General features: G+C 32.8%; 2 protein-coding genes across 2 annotated transcripts; both read right to left on the bottom strand.

Annotated features, from left to right (window-relative positions):
* Positions 1 to 10479: 10479 nt before the first annotated feature.
* On the bottom strand, positions 10480 to 18286 carry LOC102600159 (F-box/LRR-repeat protein At5g63520-like). Its single transcript, XM_006350113.2, has 10 exons — positions 18045 to 18286; positions 16463 to 16570; positions 15201 to 15293; positions 14979 to 15107; positions 14672 to 14761; positions 14052 to 14091; positions 13763 to 13915; positions 12561 to 12742; positions 11686 to 11804; positions 10480 to 11133 (listed from the first exon to the last, which is right to left on the bottom strand). Exons 1-10 carry the CDS (start codon positions 18279 to 18281, stop codon positions 10668 to 10670), a joined length of 1617 nt encoding a protein of 538 aa, XP_006350175.2. The 5' UTR covers positions 18282 to 18286; the 3' UTR covers positions 10480 to 10667.
* A 2698-nt stretch (positions 18287 to 20984) lies between these two features.
* On the bottom strand, positions 20985 to 23305 carry LOC102599822 (EGF domain-specific O-linked N-acetylglucosamine transferase). The gene is made up of 3 exons (XM_006350112.2): positions 23020 to 23305; positions 22864 to 22935; positions 20985 to 22365 (listed from the first exon to the last, which is right to left on the bottom strand). Exons 1-3 carry the CDS (start codon positions 23255 to 23257, stop codon positions 21095 to 21097), a joined length of 1581 nt encoding a protein of 526 aa, XP_006350174.2. The 5' UTR covers positions 23258 to 23305; the 3' UTR covers positions 20985 to 21094.
* Positions 23306 to 23990: the final 685 nt, after the last annotated feature.

Below are 23990 nucleotides of genomic sequence, written 5' to 3'. Positions count from 1 at the left end.
CTTTGAGGCTCTTCATTACATACTACATTCATTCGATTAGAATCATATAAGTCATACATTTATGCATCAAAATCATTTCTATCATTATGAGAAAGTTCAAGATAACAGTCAATCATATCATCAAGATCATCTTCATTATATCTACTCCTAGAACTTCGAGGCTCTTCATTACGTACTACATTCATTCTATTAGAATTATACAAGTTATACAATTTTCTAGCTTCAATTTTTATATTATCTTTAACATCTTGGTAATTAGGTGTTTCATCTTCTTCACTATCAATACCCAAATTAAAATATATTATATCAACCATTCGTGATGCACCTTCATCTTTGTAAAGTGGGTTTAACAAACAAGCGGTTAAATAAATTTGAGGAATAGGAATAAAATATTTTTAAAATTTTTCAATCATTTTCTTAACAGATTCTTCAAATCTTGGTTTATTTTTGAATTTATAAAATTTACTAGAAATAGACAAATATTAGGTAAAACAGAGCAAATAGTTGGATGATAAAGTGCAGATATTTTTTTGTAGTTAAATAAAAAACTTTTAAGAATTCTATAAGTTCTTTTATGTCATTCCAATCATTATCATCAAGTCTATATGTCATATTTGAATTATGAGCATTCCAAATCATTTGTAAAGGTTTCCTATATTCATAAGCGACTTCAAGCATTTCATATAAAGAATTTCATATAGTACACACTGATTTTAGAATTTTTCTAGGTGGAAGATTAAAATTCACGACAACGATTTTCAAAATCTCTACGTCTAGACTTAACTTGACAATTAAAGATAAAATGACATGCAGTTTCAACTTTTATGCAACCATCATTATACATTGTTATACCATCTCTAACAATCAAATTATATATGTGTGCAGCACACCTAATATGAAAACCATCAATATAAATAGGGCAAAGAGACGGTTTTTAGTATTTCAACAGCAGATATATTAGAAGCATTATCTAAGGGTGACACTACTTATTTTATCACAAATTTCATAGTTTTGTAAAACATCTATAATTAGTTTGAGCTATATAACTACCTGTTTTATGCATTTCACAACATTTATAACCTAAAATTCTTTTTTGCAAACTCCATTTTTCATCAATCCAATGTGCAGTAATAGTGAAATAATCATTACCATTTACACTACATCCCATATCAGAACTAATAGCTATTTTACAATTATTATAATAAAATAAACAATGAAGATATTGAAAATGTTGAGCTTGATAATCAAAGATAGTCCTTTTTAATTGTATTTCTAAGTAAAACCTTTAAAATGTGGATTATACACAATTTGAATATAATGAATAAAACCAGGATTTTCAGCAAATCTAAATGGCAAACTCATAACAACAATCTATTTTAGCTAATTCTTCAAGATTCTTTTCTCTACTATATGACCGTTGTATACTAGAGCCAGAAATATTAGAAGGACTTAATTGTGTTTGGACCATATTAGAGCCGCCTACTCTTACATTTTCAGGAAGGGTGGTACCATTCTTTTTAGCTTCGGCTACAGCTTTAGCATGCAAAAATTCATTTTTACAACATGACATTAAATGATTACTCAAATGTCCCGTCCCACCCTGTTTTCCTACAGTTTTATGATTCATTCTATGTTTACATTTATTACAAATAGCTTGTGTTTTATCTTCATTCTGAGTCATAAATTGCCACACAACTGATTTTTTAGCGCGTTCTACCTTAGGCCTAGGATGCACGGGGGGAGCGGGAACAGAACAACGAAAGGGAGCGGGAGGGGAAGAGGGACTGGGAGTGGGAGTAGTAGCCATAACTGGCTCAGTTTCATCATCATCATATTCATCAACATTATTATCAAAACTATCAATATAATCATTAACATCATCATCTTCATCATCTTCAGGTAATTCCTCATCAAAATTACCAAACATTCTTTGTAAATGTTCATGATAAGGATCTAATCCACTATTACTATCAATATTAAAAACAGTTTCATCAACATGCGTATAATCATCCGTATTTATTCTTAATTGAGAAGTCTTTTTTGTTTTAGACTTAGAAGTACTACCAGTTTTTTTATTTTTCTTGGATTTTGAGCTCCATAAATTAGTGATCGAATCAACTATGGTTGTTTTACCCTTGTCAACATTGTTTTTACAGGAATCCATATTCAAATATAAAAAGTGAGTAAATTATATATAATACGAAAATGTAATGCAAAGTTTTAAACAAATAAATAACTAAATAAGTAGAGACTAGAGACTAATTACTCACAAAATAAATAATTAAATGCAAACAAATAAATAACTAAATGAAAAGTGAATTGGAACGAATGTACCAAACGTCTACTTAAAAAAGTAGACGCGTATGACCAAAAGCCGAAAATCGAAAGTTGAATTTTGAAGCTCCAATTTCCAAAGACCAAATTCTTAATTTTAACAAGAATAAGAGATTAGAGAGTAGAAACTTGAGTGAGACTTTTGAGAGTTGTTGAGAGAGTAGAAGATAATATTTTTGTGAGTGAAAAGAATGAAAGATTGGGGGTATTTATAGTTAAAAAAAAAGGATGAAAATGTAGTTTTTAGAAGGTTGGGGTATTAAAAAAAGTTTGGGGGGATAGGGGGGTGTAAAGGGGAGTTATAGGGGTGAAAGAGTCGTTGGTGGGACCCAAAACCCGTTGCCCAACGGCTATATTTAACATTTTAAAAAAAAACCGAACCGGACCGGACCGAGATCGGAACCGGTATTTACCGGACCGGGACTAACCAGTATATCCCGATTTCCGTCTCGTTACCCCTCCCGGACCCACTAGACACCGGCCCTAACCGGTACAAACCGGAACGGAACCGGACCGATAACGGCCCTAACTGGTACAAGACAAAGTAGCATTAAGTTACGTTATAGATGTTTGTTCTAGATATTATATCGGTGATGTTCAAGCTAACTTGTGCACACATCGACTATTCCACCATCTCATACTTGATATGTATTGTCAATACAATACGAGATAACTTTGTCACCAAGCAATGACAGATGTAAAGTAAGGCTACTCGAGCACCCATTATATATATAATTTTACCCAAACACTATTTTTTATATTGGAAACTAGCAATAACATACAAAGATATTGAATGAGCACCTAACTTTAGAAAGGTAGCAATTCGAGTAGTTGTTGTTGAGCATGCATGACGTAAAAATTATAGGTTTGCCATAGTTGTCAAGATTTAGGCCGATGAAAGAAAATTAACTAGTGTTATAATCTTTAGCTAACCAAAATTGAAAGTCAGTAAATTCAGAATGAACGTCAAAGTACAAGAAAAAATGTAAAAAAGACATCACCATTAGAAAACACAAATAAGAAGAACAGTTTACTAATAATCATACTGCTGCAGAATTTTGTAGTGTTGATCACTAGCAAAGCAAACAAAATTACATGCATAATCAACGCAACGGTCATAACATCTATCTATATATAAAAAGAGAAGAAAAAACACCACATGTCAGCGCCACAAATTTTCAGAAATTTAAATAATAAAGTTAGTAATAATAAATGAAAACTGTAAAAAGAAAATATGAAAGATGAGATTTTAACGTTTTTTGGGGTTCTTTTAAAAAAGATCGAATTTGAAAATTGTATTTGAGATTATTCTTATTGGTTGAGATATATTTAATTATTTAAAAATTCTATAACTGAAAGTTACTGTGATAAAATTAGTAACTGAAAAAAGATAAGTAAAAAAAATACTCCAACAAAAGCATGTTCCATCAAATTCGGATAAACACGATTATCAACCGCTTCAGTTAAAAAATTCAAATGGAAAAAACTACCAAAGTCATTTTTACAGCAACTCCATCAGCAAAGTTTCAATGAAAAAGCCAAAAAAAATAATCTTATTGCCAAAGTTTTCCACTATACATGAATGTCCACAATTGCGATTTTTGTACCTTTGTTCCAAAGCTTTCCACTATGATTTAATAAATGGGATTTTTGTACCTTTGTTCAAAAAGAGGGGCAATTGCGATTTTTTGTTGTTGATAAAGATGAATGAATTCTCCAGTGTAGCAATGTGTAAGAAACAATAAGATTGGATATTATAATAATAATGAAGATGAAAGTTCAGAACAAGAGGAAGATGAAGATTAGGAAAGAAATCAAAAAGAAGAAGAAGAATAGCAAGATCAGCATTTTGCATTATGAAACTGTTCTACTAGCAATGATGAGGGAACAAAGATGAATGGTGATTAATTTTTGGTATGTTTTTAAGTCAACTAATGAGTAGCATTGAAGAATAATTGTTCTAAGCATAAACTATAACTTAATTCACTAAAGATTAATTATTAGTTTGAGTTACTATTATTTAAAAAGATCTCATTATTTTATACTTTAAAAATTAAAGATTATGAATGTATATTTGAAACATAAAATCTATTGCTATTACTTATGTATTTTTATCAATGCGAAAATTTATAAATATCTTTCACATATTTTTTTAATTACTATTTATAATATAAAAAGATTAATTTTTTTTTTAATTGGGATGACAAAATATTTTAAAGTTAAATCCAAGGTCATATGTTGGTAGTTAGCTTAAACAATACAGAATAAGAAATGAAATTATGAATTTTTAATTTAGAGTGGTAAAAAATTTAAAACTTTCATTTGCATTACTTTCATATTCCTCATTACTCTCCTTTTTGTCAACTACTTCTTTTTTATAGCAACTTCAAACAGTTGCTGTTTAACTTATTTCTTCAAGTAGTTTTTCATCCAATAATTATATACAAGTATTAAATCACTTTATATAATTATATATAATCAGTAAATTACTTTTTCTATTTTCTCCTTTTAAAAACAAAAGAGATGTCCTTTCTCTTCTTTTTTTTAATTAAGAAAACAATTATGATTATGATACACTTAAAAATTTAAATATAAGATCAAATATTGTCATTCAACACTATTTTTTTTTATAGAATCCAAATTATTTAAGCACTTAGGAATTTGTTTTGTGGAAAGTTTGAGCAGTTTAAAATAACTTTCCATAGCTACTCATTCTTTATAGAAAAAAATAAAACACAATTGTTTAGAACTCTTTTTTGGTGAGAAGTTATTAAATTTTTAAAAGTAAATATTTAAACTAAGTGATATGTTAATTAATAACATAATTGGAATTTCAAATTATGTGAACACAATTAAATATGAAAATTGGGCAGTTAAATTTAAAATAATTATTACACACACACACACACACATATATATATATATACATTTATCGTGTTGAAGGAAATCTGTTTTATTTTAAATTGAGAAGTTTTCAAACTGAAAAATAAGTAAATATTAAAAATATTAAGTAAAATTGAATTAAGAATATATCACACTGCATTTTTAAGATAATGCTCCATAAAGTTAGGAACAAAAAGAATATTTGAAAAAGAAAATTGAAAAAAAAAGGGTATTAAAGAATTTCGTAATAAATAAGATTTACGCATGTTTTTGACACATTATTGATTTATTTAAGTGAAATATTTATATAATAAATAATAATGATGTTTAACATGTTTTGGACGATATAAATGGTTAATAACTTAATATAATAATGAAATAACAATTGAGATTTTACTAAATCTCTATATACATATTTGTTTAAATAAGTCAACTTAGATGATTTAGACATTTTTTACATAATATTATCCGTGCATCGCGCGGGTACGAATACTATTTTATTTAATAAGAAGTGGAGATGGAATAAGCTAAGTATCATTAATTAATAAAATGTATAATGTATTAAATAGTATATAATTAATTAAATTAGACCTATGTCTAGTATTTTGTTGAGAAAATTATTAGCACTAAGTTATTAACATGTTGTAGGGACACCATTTAATATTATCCACTTTTGTTCAAATCTACATATACTTTCATCTCTACCAAAAAACCCTAATACCTGCAAACCCTAACCTCAGTAGCAGCGGCCATGGCCATGGCCATAACCACCATCGGTGAGACCAACCCCCCGAAGGGTTTTTCCCCATTAACTTAGCAAGACAATCCGAACCCTATGCAACCTAACTCTGCAGGTCTAATCCAATGCAATATGCGACCATTCTTAAACCAAGTTATTAATCTGACATTATAGAATTGAGGAGGACAATACTAGGTCAATGTGGAATCAAGAGTGAGTGCATAATAGAAGTCTTGGATACAAGACATATACTGATCAGACTCACGAACTTGGAAGATTATGTGTATCTACTATTTACAACAACTTTATATGTGAAAGCTAGAGAGAATTATTAGCATATAAGAACCCTTAAATGTGATCCATAGTTTTAACTTGACGTAAAAACAACGATCGGAGTGGCATGGATATCCTTTCCTAATCTATCACTAAATCATTTTTTCAAGGAGGCAATTTTCTCGATACCACCAGCAGTGGATTAACCACTAACGATTGACATAGCCATGAAAAATCGAACTAGACCTAGTTATGCTAAAGTCAAAATAGAGATGGCCAAATTACCACAAGGGTTAGAACCACTAAGGAGAATGATATCACGAGGGTTATAAAATACAAATAGATTAAGGTGCAATATGACTACATGCCCAAATACTGTAAAAAAAAATATTGTTAGCAAGATCATAATGACCATAGTTGTCAGAGAACTCATCCAAAATTATATGAAACAAGGGAGCAGGAAATAGGAAAAAGATGGCATCAAAACGTTGAAGACATATAGTGGGGGGAACATAACAGAGTTTTGATAAGTGGAATAGTGGTAGGAAAGAATGGATGGTCAGAAGAAGGAATAAGTATAAGAGGGATAAATATGGGAACATTAAAGGGGGAAATGACATTCAAGATGAGAATTCCTTCGAGGCAATGAAGGGTGAGGAAGAGTTGGACAAAGTGGAAGAGGAAGTTAAAAATATTGAAGGAAGCACAAAAGAATATGTGAACTAAAACTTTGATAAAATACAACAGGAGACCATTCAGAAAGAAGGGGAGGAGAAAGTTGATACAAATGGGACCAACATGAGTCGGGACAATAAGGCAGAAAGAAAACAGGAAAGGAAAGTAGAGTTATCACCACAACATAATCCAAGTGAAGAAGATGCAAATATAGAAGGAGGAGGAGAATATAGAGAAAGCCTTAGTTAGTGGTAGCGAAAGTTAATAATAAATGAGCTGGTGGTAGATCATGGCAGTCATGAAGAAGTATTGGAACCAAAAAAGGGGAAGTATGGACAAACATGATTTATCACAAAACAATTCAAAGGTGACTAGAGAAGGAGATTTGCCGCTTGAACAAATAGACAGAATAAAGGAGACTCGTGTCAAGCAAAGGAAACAAGGAGGAGAAGAAATCACTACTATTCAAGCATCATCAAGACAATCAAAGAGAACAATTGTCAAAAACGCTAAATATCTGTGAGAACCTTAATATGGAATATCAGGTTGGCAAACACTCAAAACATGCATGTTTACTAGACTGATAAATATGCATGAAAGATACCAATTTTACATGACTGGATTTATAGAATCTTTTGAAGATAGTCAACAACTAGAGTAGCTTAGAAGGAAGTTGGGGATGAAGTAGGCAAAGGCGGACACAAATTGTAAAATTTGGGTTTTTATTGATGAAATTGTGGAATATGAAATAGTAAGGGATGAAGAGAAAATGATAAATTTTAAACTGCAAAATCAAGCATTAGGCATTGAAGTGATGATATCACTAGTGTATGTTAACTGTACACAAAGTGAAAGATTGCAATCATGGAATTTGATGTCTAATATCAGTACTAATGAGGAAAAATTGGGGGGTAACAGAGATGGAGGTTAGAGATTTTAATCATTGTCTTAATGTGTGTAATCTGAAAGATAAAAAAAATTCAAGGGTAGCAAGTACACATGGTGGAATAGCAGAACTGATACAGAGTGTATTTTCAAAAGATTGGACACGGGTAGTGAGTAATGATAGATTGATAACTATTTTTCTGATTCTTGAGGTGGAACATGTGGTGAGAAATGAGTCGGATCATACTTCTTTAGTGATCACTTTCAAAAAAAATAAAGAGAATGTGATTAAGCCCTTTAAATTACTAAATATTTGGTTAAGCGAGAAGTCTTTCATGAAGGTGATAAAAGAACATTGGCATGTTAATTTTGAAGGGGAGTTGTTTAGTTTATTTCATCATACATTGAAAAAGGTGAAGAAAGTATTGACTCAATGGAGTAAGGACACTTCTGCAATATTTTCTTAGGAGATAATCACTTTAGAAGAAGTCATTAAAGTACATGAATCTCATATTGAAGTGGATCCGTCTAGAGCTAATAAAGAGAAATTGTATCAAGCCCAAGCAGAGTTAAAGAAGCAACTGTTTAGGGAGAAAGAATTCTGAAAACAGAAAAAGTAGCATAAAGTGGTTTAAAAGTGGGGGGCTGCCAAGATTCTCCACGCACAAAAACTTAATCCTATTAAGAAAATTATTGTGAATAATTTCTCAAACTCGCGGCCTATTTTGTTAAGTAATTTCATGATTAAGGTCTTTTGAAGAATTATTCATGAGAGGCTTAAAACAGTATTGTCCAGGATTATCTCTTTAGAACAAGTTGATTTTGTACAAGGAAGGAGTATAACTAAAAATGTTTTATTAATGCAAAAAATTATTTTAGAGATTCGGAAAAGAGGTAAGCCATCAAACTTGTATATGATGAAAGCATATGATAGAGTTGAGTGGTTATTTTTGATGAAGGTGTTCAGAAGGATTGGCTTTTGAGAGAGGATCATTGATATGGTCTATAAGGTTGGTTAGTAATAACTAGTACTCAGTTTTACTGAATGGACAACCTAAAGGCTTCTTTAAATCTTTTAGAGGAATTAAGTAGGGAGATCCTCTATCCCCTACTCTTTTTATACTTGCAGCTGAAGTAATGTTTTGTCAGTAATGAATTCATCAAGCAATGTTCTAAACCAAATTCAATGATGACTGAATTCTTTTGCACTGAAGGTAGATGACATTTGCAACACCCAGTAAATGTAAAGGTCAGTTGGAAGGTGAAAGGGTTGTAGATTGGTGTAAAAAGTTGCACATGTACAGACTGTAGAAGGTTGTATGGATCTTGAGTACCAATCATGGTTTGATAGTTGAAAATATGGAAAATGTCAAGTCTCATATGTATTCCACGAGCCAACAGTATGGTTCGTGAATGGATCTACGAGTTGTGGATGGAGTTCCACACTGAGTGATATTTTGACACCTTGAGTTTTATACATAGCTTGTACGGACCATACACTGAAATACGGGACGTAAAGGACTCTCGTAGTTGGTCTTTAGAAAGTTAAGTACTCTCAATGATTCGTTTACGACTTTCCAGTACAACCCGTCAAAAAAGGTACAAACCAAACTTGACATTAATGGTTCGTAGGCCTAAGGATATATGCCTCTGACTTAGGGTCAGTATACAAGAAAGGGTACGACTCGTGGTTTCCATGACGGGTTTCTAGTTAGTGATCCATGTAGGACAAGTACGATATGTGGCCTAACGTACGGACCGTACATGGGTCTGTAGAGTATCATTATCTCAACAAAAAAATAGTTATTTTTAAAAATTAAAAAATGAAAGTATCTTTAGTTGTTAGTTAAAAAATAAAAAATTAAAGTATTATTGTCTCAACAAAAATTATTCTTACCCCACTCCATCACCTCCTCCCACCGTACCCTTAATACACCCCACATCTATTTTTTTTTAAAAAAACTTTAATTTTCTTTTACAAAAGGCATTTTAAAAGAATATTTCTCCATCCCCAAACCCACCTAATCCTTCACTTTCTTTTTTGTATTTCTCATTTTGTTTTAGATATATACATATGTTTTTAAGTAATTATTCTATTTACCACAAGATATTTTAATAAATAAACTATTCATTTCTATTATATTTGTTATCTAAGTAAAAATAAAATAAAAATAATATATATATATATAACATGAAAAAATAATATTAAAAAATTGAGAACATAGGGATAAATAAGGTGGGGTAGAAGTTGGTTTTAAAAAAAATAAAAATGATATCTAAAAATATTGGGAAGGATTGGTTGGTTTGGGGAGGGAGGTCGAAGTAAAAAAAAAATAGAAAACAATCGAGTAAGGAGAGGAGGGGAGGGGGTAATGTCGAGGGATACAGGAGGTTGGGGGCTGGGGGGAGATGGAGGAGTGGGTAAGAAAAATATTTTAAATTTTATTTTATCGAATAATAATTTCTTTTTTATTAGATAGCAATATTTTAGTTTTTAGCTTTTAATTAATATTAATAGTTTATTTAATTTTTATTCAGGTGGAATATTTTATCAAGGTAGAATGCCATGTGACGAGGCTTTTTTTAAATAAAGGAGAGTATATTACACATCAATGAGGTATATTTTTCAAACTAATAAGTGATAGTTTAAGTATGAAACTCGTTTAAGTGTGTTTTTGACACTTCCCCTTTAAATAACTAAATTAACAGCACAAAACAATAGTAAAATAATGTAGAATTGCTTTTGAAATATGTACATGAGACATTTGCCCTCTACCACCAAAAAGTACAGAGAAATATACTATTCAAACCAGCAAAAAAACTTTTGCCATTACCCACCAGTTCACCAAATTGTCAAAAGACAATACCAATTAAATCTCTAAAGTTGTGGCACTGCAGGGGGGTTATACGACATAACCAGGTAGACGGTGCTGAATTCGTGCAAACTGCAACGTGTAGAGCTATGTTCTTTAGACCCGTTTTCGTATAAGCTAAAATCTCCATGTGCAATTTCTCCGTTACAATAGGTTCCTGAGAAGGTAACCCCAGGGAAGTTCTCCAAGAAAGGTGAGGCATCTACATTAGGTTCACCGAAATATAACTTGCCACGGCCATAGCAAGCAAACATCATACCACCAAAAACAGACTTCTTCTGCATACCTATGCTTCCATTGCTATTAGAATGATCATCAGTTAGGTGGTTTAGATCCTGCTTCAGAAGTTTCATCTTGTTTGAAACATTGTTGCAAGAAGCACGCGCCAAATCAGAATTTGCATGGTAAAACTGGAAGGAGTCGTAACTTTTGATACCATCACCATGGACATAGAGATACTCGTAATCACCTCTGCAAATTCGTATAATTAGTTACAGAAGTAAAGAGAGAGAGGAAGAGGAAAGGCATAAATGGTTGTAAAGACAGCAGTTTCAACTACGACAACAATATGCTCACTGTGATCCCACAAAGGTTTTGGTAGGAATGGGGTGTACGCAAACCTTACCCTACCTTGTGGGAGAGAGAAAGGTTGTTTCCGATAGACCCTCGGCTTAATAAAAGCATTTTCAAAAAAAAAAAATCGACAAATACAAGTAGAAAAGAGAAGTACTGACAGTAAAATTAATAAAGATAGCTCAAGTAAAAGAAACAACAGTAGTTATACAATTGAAAATGTTTTTCCATGTTTGCAGAAACAAACTCAGTTGAGGAGGACTCCCTATTGTCTCCATGAACCATCAAAACTTCCTAGAGAATAATCCTTCTATCTGCAAGCTTTTACACATCAAACACCTCGGGATAGAAAATGTAATAAACTGGAGAGCAGAATGAGACATCGTAGAACATTCAAACATCATACTTGAAGGCTATAAGGATAATCAAGCTCAATGGTGCATTAATTACCTTAAAACCATTTGGAATTCACGCATAAATATCCAGTTTGTGTCCACATGCCGAGAAGTGCATTTCCTCATCTTTGTAACTCCAACATAGAGAGTTCGAGAATGGGTATGATCTCCCAACTGATGAAATCAAATCATAGAAAAGAAAGATGAAGTCAAAGAGGAGTGGATTATGTTCATGTGTTTCAAACACACACATGAAGGAAGATGTATACTAGAAGGGAAATTTCATCAATTAGACAGCTTCTAAGTTTTAAATAAGTAATGATTTAGTAAAAGACATCTTCAACTCACAAGAAACCTTCACTTACAGATTACGCTCTATATAGCAGATTATTAAACCATTAAGGATTAAAAAAAAATAACATAGTTTAACAAAAGTGGTTTTTTTACTGTTTCTTATGATACTATACCTTGTGTAACTGTACGTGCGACAAAAAGATCAATCGTGAACACTCTTCTATAAAGTCTTTTATAACCTTAATTTGAAATGGTCAGATCTTTTTCTGAGTTACCAATAGAATTTGAAAATCAGTCAGACAGCATGATCAACTCTAATCATCCAAATATGTCCAATCTGCTATAATGCATCTCGTTAAACCCATTGTATGTTCTTCCCTTCTAAGTGAGGCAAGAGAAATAGAGTTCTGACATTTGATGAATCCACGCATTACTGAACTTAAAAGGATTCATTATGATGGAAGGAATCAAAGGAAAAAGACAACGAGACTAGTTACACCACAAAATCTTGCAAGTATTTTTGGTAGTTGTCTTTCTTATCAAATCAGCTGTAATTACTTCCTTCAGAAACTAGCTACTTGAACTTTGGTGCTTAAACATTAAAACCAATTTACTTCAGAAGATGTACTACCTTACCTCATCATAAATCGGATCTAAAATAGTCTCACCATCCATATTAAAGTCAATTTCGTCTGTTGTCGCCATGAGCCGAGTAGAATTGTCATGAGATACTGCCTTAACATAAACAGCTTTGTATTTAGGCCCAATCGGTGAAACGCCAGTGGATAACATTACATGAAACTGAGTTTCCCCAACACCTGTTTATAAGGTCCCAGAAAATGATTTTCTCAATAAATTCCCTGGAAATATGATATGATAAATTACTTACATATACGAAAATATTAAGTAGAAGACAAGAAATCTAATCATCAATATATTTACCGATATAAGTGCAAAAGCATGACATAACTTTAACAAATACAGACAATTTTCAAAAATATTAAGGTCATGAACCTAAAAGATCATGCATAACTACAAAGTTCACAGAGAATGAAAATTCATTTAGTAGAAACCGTATCAGATAGCACTTACCGAAGTTATTCAGACAAATACGGGTCAAATGCAATACACAGCGCTCAAGATATATAGTTAGTGGTTTATGTTGACGATTGACATGATTGGCGGTGTTTTATCGGCACTCTGCTCCAATTATGTGTATTTATTTAGTGGTTTATGTTGACGATATCGTTATTACCAGCAATGATCAAGATTTTGTTAAGGATGTTGATTCAAAGCTAAACATCACAGAACTCTTGTTGTAGGTGCTAGGAGAAAGCTATGACTTGTGGGGTTTTTGTAATCTGTAAAGATGGCCTAGAAAAGCCTTTGTGCTACACATATATAATATTGTTACCTTTCTCAAAAAAAGAAAGAAAAAAAAAGATCAATTGATTATGTTTTCTTCCTTCCTATCTCAGTATCTCTGTTTCTATTTAATTATTAAGTTGAGGAATAGAACTAGCTAATGATTGAGTTATACTCAAATTGGTAAGTTCATATTATTCCACAAGGAAGTCGACAGACTTCGGATTTTCATGGATATTAGCTGATCAAAAGTTGAGTTTGTGAAATTTTTCAAGAACAAAATTTGGGGAGTTTAGACAACTTCATAACTTAGTTGATATTGAAGATGTGCGCCAAATATTAATCACGCCCCACTATATCAGACTAGCAAGTTTCTCTCCGACCCAAATGCCTTATAAAACTGTGCTCTTGTTATTGAACAAACAGAATCATGATTTGAAACCGGAAAGTTCCAGTCAAGAAGAATTCCATACCAGGAGGCTTGCCTGTATCCCTTGAAAACAAAAGAGCAACAGCAGCTGAACTGGACACTCTGCTATTAGAAGGGCTAATTGCTTTTCCATCTTGGTATAAAAACTTAGAACCCGCGTCACCCACAATGGCAGTCTCACTGGAAAAAGCATAATCTACAAACACAAAATGGGGCACTGAACATATAATTTCTTTCTCACAGAATCAAGTAAGAAGAGAAATCAGCACTCATAAAAGTATTATGGGAACAAATGAAGTTTCGCATAAATGAGAACTATGAAGCTCACTCACCCAACTTTGCAAGGACCGGTTTGATGTCAATGTCCTCGTCCTATAACAACATTCAAATGATTCTCATTACATTTTAAGTAAGAAAAAGAAGGCTGTTCCTAGATATTTGAAAAGCATAAACTTCAAGTGTCCCTCAAAGTTCATTCTGTTTTTCAAACACAAAATTAAATAAATAAAAGCATGTTCCCACTAACAGCTTAAACTTTTAGATGAATTGGTCACACACTTCAATATGGTATTAGAGCAGGCATAAGTCCCAGGTTCGAGTCTCACCGCCACTCAATAACAAAAAGAATATCAGCATGCTTGACCCATTTAAAAAAATCTGGCATGCACGTGAAGGGGGGTGTTGAAAACAAAATTAAATAAATAAAAGTGTATTTTCTCTTAGATGAGTTGGTCACAAACTTCAATACAACTTTTTAACCCGGCCCACTCTAAAATCCAAATTGATAAGTCCAGACGACAGAATCTGAATTGCATGAGGTTTAACTTTATCCCCTTCATCCACAATTTAAGGAAAATATGGCATCACCACTTCTACAAGGAGGAAATAAACTGCTTTGCCACAGGGGGCAAGAAATAGCAAAATGAAAGGTCTTAAGAGACTTAAGACTTACAGAAAATAACAAAATTCCCATTGGTGATGATCCAGAACGAGAAAACGAGCGTTCCCTGATACTGCGCACGAAATTCTCAGTCATGAGTCCCTGAAGTTTGTTCTCCCCAAGTTAGTGTAGCCCATTTTAAATCAAGTTAGCACAAATTTTCTACTAGATATAAACTATTCATATCCTTCAAAGTTCCAAGTAGGAACTTCATAAATTCAAAATGAAAATAAAGTTAAAAAGTGGAAGCTCAGATTTCTCTCAATAAGGCAGACATATTTGTATAAATGTTAGGGGTTGTATTGGAGAACAGGATTACCCGAGTTTTTTTTAATGGGATTAAATCAACTGTTAATCCTGGCAAGAAACCAACAGTCACTAAAACACCCTCGTCCTCATCACGAAAATTCTCATGAGCCTTGTTGTCTTCCCATGTGTCCCACTGAACCTGGAAAAACATCATTTTCTCCACTTCAATTCTTGTTGGTTGAATTCAGAATGCAATCCCAAGAAGATTCTAGTCTATAACCACTAGATTTACCTCTTCAAACTCATTAGTGTTAGCATCTTGCCCAAAAATTCCACAGGATATCGAAGTGATTATTGGAATTTCGCTACTGAATCTATCACTAATCTGCAGAACAATATATCCACCATAAGCAGCACATATAGCTTATTCCAATGTGTGACAATTCATACTTCGAATGGATGATTTTATTAATATCTCTAGTTTAACAAAGTATATCATTTCAATTGAAAAAACAAAACGGGACGCTTTTCATTCTGATTGTTTCGTGTATTTTAACTTTGTAATCTTCATACTGATTGTCTCAATATATTAATTAGTTCGCATAGATCGATATAGGCTTGCTTGTGCCTAAAAAGATATTTTGTATGAATCACACGATATCAATGCTAAAAAACTAGGTAAAATGTTCATTAGATTATTCGCTATAGATACAATACCCTAACAAACTTAAATAGCGCTGTCAGTCACTATGTAACTACTTGATGATTATAGATCTTAAGTCGAAAAAATAACCAACAATTCTACAATTAACATAATTATAGGGCTAACCTGATCTTTGACTACACTTCACTTTCCTAATCTTTTGCACGTCAGCTCATACTCAACCCGTTAGGTATCTAATTTGTTTCAGAAGAGCTATTAAGATAAGATTTCAAGTAATTATGCTGAATTAAACGCGGGTCCAAGTTGATATTTGAACAATTTAAATATTGTTTAGAACAAAACTGAGATCCTAAATTATTCTTTTATATAATAGGGTAATACACTCTCGATCTCAATTTATATGACAGTGTTTTTAATTTTGTACAACAACAACAATGCCTCAATCTCAAACAAGTTGGTGTTGGCTAGATGAATCCTCATTGACCACGTTACTCCATTCTATAATAATATTATTCTAAACAATTTTCATAACTTCTAGTAGTTCAAGGCTATTCAAATTTACACTTCACTGTGAAATTTTTCCTTTCAAACAAACATTTCAGCCATTTACTTTGCAACATTTTCTCTTATTATCACTAATAATATAATACAAATCTCAAATTATAATCTTAAAACTCTGAATTAAAAAGTATTCAGAATCATAAGAAAACGAGAAGGAGACTTATTTTAGAGAACTTCAAATAAAAAGTAAGACGTTAATTTGATTTCGTTTTGAATATATTGATGCAGACCATTTAACAAACATATTCACCGAGTATGCCACAATTTCTAGAACACATAAATGCCAAATAAAGAGGGAGAGAGAGAGAGAGAGAGAGAAGATCACATACGAGACACTGAGCTTCCTCCAAGTCAAAAGAAGGACCAATGGAAGCAATTACAAACTGGGGCCGGATCGGCCTAGCTAAAACCTTGTCAACAGCCTCATCCACAGCACCCTGCACCAAAAATTCATTTTCAACCCAATAAACTCTTGTAATAAGCTAAACAAGATACTCCCATTGTCCCAAAATAGTTCTTTCAAGAAGTTTTCAACAAACTACAGTAACTTTTTATCAAATATTGTATTCGTTTCATCACTTCTCATCTTGTGTTGATTATCAAAGTTAAATTCTTAAAATATATACCTCTCTTCCAGTCCCAAAAAGAATGGCGAGGTTTGGAATACAAAGGTCAAATCATCTTACTTTTTGTGTGTATTCAAACATTTCTTCAATTTTTCAAAATAATTCTTTTTAAAAGACTCCTTCTTTCTTAAATTAGAACAGAGAGAGTAATTTTTATAGTTAGTACTCCATATGTACCCAATTTATTTGATAATCTTTTCTTCTTTCTTTTGCAATAGTATGTCTCAAAAGGAATGACATCATTCTAATCTTATAATAATATAACTTTAAACTTTACGTTTTTCCTTAAGAGGCGTCTCAATTTTATGTGACATACTTTCTTTTTTAGTTTGTCTAGAAAAGAATGCCATACTTATTTTTGATTGGTATTTTTTCAAAGAAATTGGACCATGGGCCTGCCGGCTGCCCCTCTAGCCTTCTCCTGCTTAAAAATTGGACACGGGACTGTGGCTGTCCGTCTAGCCTTCTCCACTTAGATATCATACGTTTTCATAGCAGAGTTTGAACATGTGACGTACGTCTAACCCACACACCACGCATTGCACTCTTACCACTAGATCAAAGCTCTGAGAGCTATGATACTTTCTTATTTAGAAACAATTTAACTTTAAATTTCTCATTTTACCCATAATAAGATGATTTATGCTCACACAAATACTTATGATTGTTTTAGTCCACAAGTTTCAAAAGTTTTCTTTCTTTTCTTCTAAAGCTCCATGTCCCGTCAAAGACTACCATATAAGATGGTGAGGAGGGTGTAATTCTTATAATTAATAGTTCTTTTGTTCCAATTTATGGAGCACATTTTCCTTGTTAGTCTGTCTTAAGAAAAGAATATACTTTTAAACTTACCATTTTCCCCCTTAATAAAATAAAATATCTGTAAGTTGTTTTAAACCACAAGTTTCAAAAGTTTGTCTTCCTTTCTTGTGCTTAGTATTGAGCATAGAAACCCATAGCACCTACTAATTGGGTGCACACCGGTTAAATTTTCTTCTTCACAATAGCTCGCAAATCACATAGGTTAGTCAAAAGCCCGATGTGACGAGCTCGATTGAGAAGGCATTGACAAGGGAATTGATCTCTCGAGTTTCGCTTCAGACTATGTATCATCTCATTAAAATACAACAGAAAGTTTAAAGTTAGATTATTTTAAAATATAAAAAGGTATCGACAAACTACAAAGGAAAATGTAACGCATAAATTAGGGCATTTAACAAGTTTCTACTTAGATCAACAAAATGGTTAAGCCAAAGGAAACAAAAAATTAGGATGAATCTTATACCTGAAGACAAGGATGGCAGGAAAGAGCAGATGAAAGATTTGGAAGAGTGAGAAGGCCATTAATGATGAGATTCCAACTACGGCACACACATGCTGCTGATGCACATGATTCTGCTGGTAACCGAGACAGAATGTTGTGCAGAAGGTCTTCTCCTATTACATCCATCGTCGCCGTCTCCGCCGCTGCCGCCGTCTCCGTCTCCATCGCCGTCAATTTCTGCCTTTGTTTGGCCGCCATTTTTCAAAAACTGAAAGACGCTTGAACTTCCTTTTTTATTATTTTTTAAAAAACTGATATTGCTAGAGCGGCCCTTGAACTTTGCACTATTCACCATTAGTTTAAACTTCTCTAGATAAGGCACGTGACTATATTAGAGACATATCTTAACTAAACTAAGATTATATTATTTTGATCTCATTTTTTTTGTAATTTTATACATATTTTGGTTTATGTGGCATACTGTAACTCCACGTAATTAAAGCACGTGAGAGATGTTTGGATGTTATGTAAGTCACAAAAAATATACAAAATTAAAAAAAAAAAAAATGGGTTCAGAGTAATAGGACCTTGTTTAGTTATTGTGTGTTTTTGAAATTTCGATCATAATCTAGGGAATACTTGCATCTTATCCCAACTTCTCTATAACAGTTTGGTTTGGATAAAACATTTTTGTATTCAAGCGACACATCACACATTCCTACTTAGTTGAGGTGTTATTTGGTTAGTAGTTTATATTAGAATGTTAAATTGACAAATGGGCTATATCAATAATATCGTTGTTTAATTTGGTACAAAATGATTGTTTTGAATTGGACGAGTTACATTTATGATCCATTTTTACATGCACATTTTATGTATATTTTGATATTATCTTTTGTGGAAATAAAAAATATTTCGTTTATCTTTCAACTTTGACTTGTTTTTATTGTTCTTTTGTATAGAATAAAGTTGGACCAATTGAAAATAGACATATTGTGTAATTTTCAGGTTATACATTATCACCATCGATGAATGAGATTTGTGAGGTATATTTTTAATCATGGTATAAGAACTTTGAGTTCATAAGTTTATATTATAAGTTTATCAATTCATTTGTAACTTCTTTTTTTAAATTTTTTTTTTGTTGAAATTCAAATTGTAGTTATAAAATTTAAATAACAATATATTAAAACTATTGAGATTAAGCGGGTCAAACTGAGCGGGTCAAGACCCCAACCCATTTTTAAGCCCAACCAATTTGAGTCCAAAATAAACTTGGGTGGGTAAAGACCCAACTCAATTTCTATTTTAACTCATTTTAATATTTTCAATTTCAAGTCAACTCACCCATTGACACCCCTCAGTTTAACTATAACACTAAAATTACATTCGCCCGAAGTCACGTGCCATTAACACTCACCAACATTTAATAATAAGGTTGTAAGTTGAATTAGGTATAAGTGATTTAGATAATGTAATCATATTATTTGACTAGTGAATAGTGTAGTTAAATTAAATGGTAGATTAGTGGTCTTTGAGTGTCAATAAAGAAATATATACTTACCATTTTACTTTAGATTCAAGTATGAAGATATTACAAGATCTTTGACTTTACTTGTGCATTAATGTAGATGGAGAATTGTCAATCTCCTCTTCTTTTTTTAAGATGGTAGTATCGGGTCAACTTGTGTACACCTGACTGATCCAATCCACCAAATACCTAGTGTTTCAGCAACAAAAATATTGTGTATGTGAAGTAATCAAAAATGTCTTACGACAAAGAAAGTGGAGATGCTCTTTGATTGTATGTGTTTGCTTGATCTTTGATTATCTAGATCTAAGACAAAATAACATTAAGTTACATTGTAGATGTTTGTTCTAGATATTATACTAATGATGTTCGAGTCAATTGTGCATACTCGACTATTCCACCAGTTGATACATGTTATCTCTTGTCAATACAATACGAGATATAACTTTGTCCACCAAGCAATGATAGTTGTACCGTAAGGCTACTTGAAGCTCAAACACCCATTATATTTTACCCAAACACTAATTTTTATATCGGAAACTAGTAATAACATACAAAAAATATTGATCGAGCACCTAACTTTAGAAAAGTAGCGATTCGAGTAGTCGTAGTTGAGCATTGAGGTCTGACATAGCTGTTAAGATTTAGTCTAATAAAAGGAAATCAACTAGTGTTATAATCTTTAACGAACCAAAATTTAAAGTCAGTGGATTTAGAATCAGCTTCAATTATCAATTTGTATAGAAAGGATAAATCATTGGGAAACACAAATAAGGAGGAACATTTTACTAAACATGCTGCAGAATTTGCAGTGTTGACTAGCAAAATAAATCAAAATCAGAAGTAAAGATGGACTAAGTTAAGTATCATTAATAAAGAAAATGTATAATGTATTAGACAGTATATAAACTAAATTAGACCTAGCTAGGACTAGTATTTTGCAGAGAAAATTAATATAATAACTTGTTAACATGTTGCAAAAAGATGATCTAATGAGAACAGAAAAACAATCATATGCATATGGACAAGTCAAAAGGGCAGATCCTACATGTGTGGGAATCTTGTTGTGATTTAGTAGACATACTCATGGGTAGAGAGTTTGAGTCGCGGAATAAACTATTGATGCTTATGTCAAGATAAGACTGCTTATGCTAGACATCTAGACCCCTTAGTTGCGGCCCTTCCTTGGAGCCTAGATAACAAGATACTTCGTGCCCTGAGTTGTCATTTCATATGGTATAGAACCTTATACGGGGTAAATCCCGGATAGTAAACCAATGAATCAAGATAAGTTGGCCAGTGAGTTTCGAATACATGATGGTTAAACAAGAAAAAAAGGCAGTGAACATGCCCAATGACATAAATGCCATGCCAGCAAAATTGGCAAAAAAGTATATGCAATGTACACAAAAGGCATTTCAACAAATCTATACAGGAATTAATGTTCATTTCATTTATTCTGAATCATGATGTACAACTCTAAGAACTTTCACAATTGGGACTAAATATGTATGTTTAATGAACCACAATAAGGTAAAAGTTACTGACTTTGATGACGAAAACGTAAGCTTTCATTGGCGACAGAATGATAATAGGCTCGAAGCAATCTTTTACGGAACCTTCCAAGATTCAACCTAACATTTTGTCGATCAAGGTAGATCTTTTTCGTGAATTCCCATCCTCTATCGTTCACGCTGTTAGGGTCAGTCAGGACGGGATCATTCTTGTCATATTCGTCATACAATGAGCTCTCTTTAGGAAGAATTTTGTATCCAATGTACTTGAGGCCTAGTTTCACTGCTGGTTCTCCGTAATAAGTACCTGCTGCCCAATCTGTTCCAAGTGGAATGATTTGGATGAAAACAGAACCAGGCCTCATGAAGAGGAAATGTGTCATGGCAGCACCATGAACTCCTATCATAACATCACTTGAATTAAGGACTCGGTAGATACTTGCGAGCTCTGTTGTTCGTTGTGGCCTCAAAACTTCCACGTGAAATCCAACATCTTCGATCAGTTTAACCAAAGAATCTTCGTTCATTATAGCTCTAGAATCATTTCTAGCTATTATAACCACTTTAGGTTTCTTCAAATCCTGTTTTTCTTCCATCGTCATCATCTTTGTCTCGGATGAGGGTAACGAAACATGTTTTTCCATGTTCATTCGAGCTTCACGTTTCTCATCTTGGATCAAACTTCTAATCCGAGGCCAATAAGCTCGGTCTAGAATATCTCTAAAGTCTCTAATGGTCTTATCATTACCCATCAATGAAGAATTAACAGTTAGCTCATCATGGATTCTTAAACCAACTATGGCTTCTGGGAAGCAATGAGTTCTCTTATCTCCACTAAAATCTATAATAGGATACTCGGTGAGGTGAGACAGGACGTTCTCGTACTTCATTATCCACCATGCATGGTACTCAAGGATTACAAACACAACCTTCTTGTTGAACTGCTGAGAAGTGATGTAAAGGGGCAAAAGTCCGTCATTGAACTCGTGGTAAAGATTACCGGTGTAACCTCCAGTAGAGAAAAACACAGCCGGCACATCATGTTTAACATCACACTTTTGATGAATCCTGGAATGCTCTCCCTTCACAACAAGGTCTAACTCATCGACGGTGTCCATCACATTTTTTTCCCATTTCCGAGTATATGGCCTAATCTTCTCATGCCGAAGCACCTCACCATTCTCATGACCATTGTTTCTGTAGAGGGTAATTCTAGAGGAAGCAGAATCCGTCCTAACATCGCCTTTCATCACGCATACATCGGAGCGGATACTGCTTCTTTCACAGCAAATTGACCCTGCAATTCAACCAAAGGATCTATCAAAAATTGGGAAGATAAAGAACCATGTTGACATATTTTACTGTTACACTAAAACCAAAAACCTTAACAAGCAAAAGTCTATAATACCAACACAAGAAACTCAATCAGCCCCTACTACAAACATTTATGGCATAATACATACGCGGACACTCAAATTTGGCCTTAATTGGCAAGTAAGCACTCCAACTTTGAGAGATAGGCACTTCAACTTGGTCTCAACTGACAACTGAACACTCTAGCTTGTCGGTGTCTAGATTTGCATACTCAAAGTCGGAGTGTTTAGTTGTGAATTGTGACCAAGTTAAAGTGTCTATCCATATATTATTCCACAACCATCACATGATCATAATACAAGATAAAATCCAAAAATAGACTTCATCCCCCACCCCACCCCAATATGTCACCATAGATGGATATAGGATCATTTTCAACAGAACATAAAAATAAGTAACAAGTAAAATAATTAGAACTAACCATTAGAGACAGAGGAACAAACATTAAAATCTGATTTAGAAATAAGCCCTCCTTCTTCAGAACTAAATGAATCTGCACACATGCAAAACAGAACAAAATCAGAAAAATTTGAAACCCCAAAAACCAAAAAGATAAGAAAAATAGAGAGCAGCTTACACAAGAGAGAAAATTTATGACGAGAAGTGAACAATTGTGGAGCTAGAAAAAAGCTAAAAGAGATTAAACAAAGAAAAAGAAGGTAAAAAAGTTTTGGTTTAGTTCTTTTGTGATTGTAACCAGAGTTTCCACACACTAAACCAATAGGGGTAGTTTCTTCATCTACACAAACCACAAAAACATCCCCTTTCCTATTCCAGTGCTGATATCTCTTATAATGCATCATTTTCTTGCACATACTATACACTAAAATAAAATGACAACAACTTTTTTTGTTTTTTCAAGACCAAAGAAGAAAACTTTTTATGTTATATGTTTGAAAGAAGAAAAGGGTGTTTGAATTTATTAAAAAGAAGGGGAAAGACAAGAGCTTTTTTAAAAAAAACTCAAGATTGAAAACACCAAAGAAGAGAACTTTCTATGCATACATGTTTGAAAGAAGAAAAAGGTAAAGACAAGAGCTTTTTTTAATTTATTTTTTCAAGAATGAAACACCAAAGAAGAGAACTTTTTTAAGTAATATATATGTTTGAAAGAAGAAAAGGGTGTTTTTGAAGAAGAAAGGGAAAGACAGAGCTTTTTTGTTCAAAGAATGAAGAGACCAAAGAAGAAAACTTTTTTCAATATACTATATTGTGGTATGCACTAAATTAGCACAAAATGAAAACAACAAAGAAGAGAAACTTTTTATGTACTGTATGTTTGAAATAAGAAAAAGGGTGTTTGTGGTTTGCTCAAAGAGAAGCTTTTTCTCAGGTTGAAGAAGAAGACTGAATGAGAAAGATGGTTTTTTTTTTTTTTTGGTATTTTCAAGAATGAACACTTTCAAGAAGAGAACCTTTTTTTTGTGTTTGTCAATATAGTTTTGCTTGATGGCAAGTTTTTCTGGGGTTGAAGGCTTGATAAAACCTCAAAAAGAGAGATTTTTGAAGGGTAGTAGGGTGGTGGATTTTGGGTAGGGGGTTGTGTGG

The sequence above is a fragment of the Solanum tuberosum genome, unplaced genomic scaffold (genome assembly GCF_000226075.1).
Source record: "Solanum tuberosum cultivar DM 1-3 516 R44 unplaced genomic scaffold, SolTub_3.0 scf00118, whole genome shotgun sequence".
NCBI lineage: Eukaryota > Viridiplantae > Streptophyta > Magnoliopsida > Solanales > Solanaceae > Solanum > Solanum tuberosum.
The sequence above is the reverse complement of the archived record's forward strand: the minus strand, read 5'-3'. Positions and strand labels throughout refer to the sequence as shown.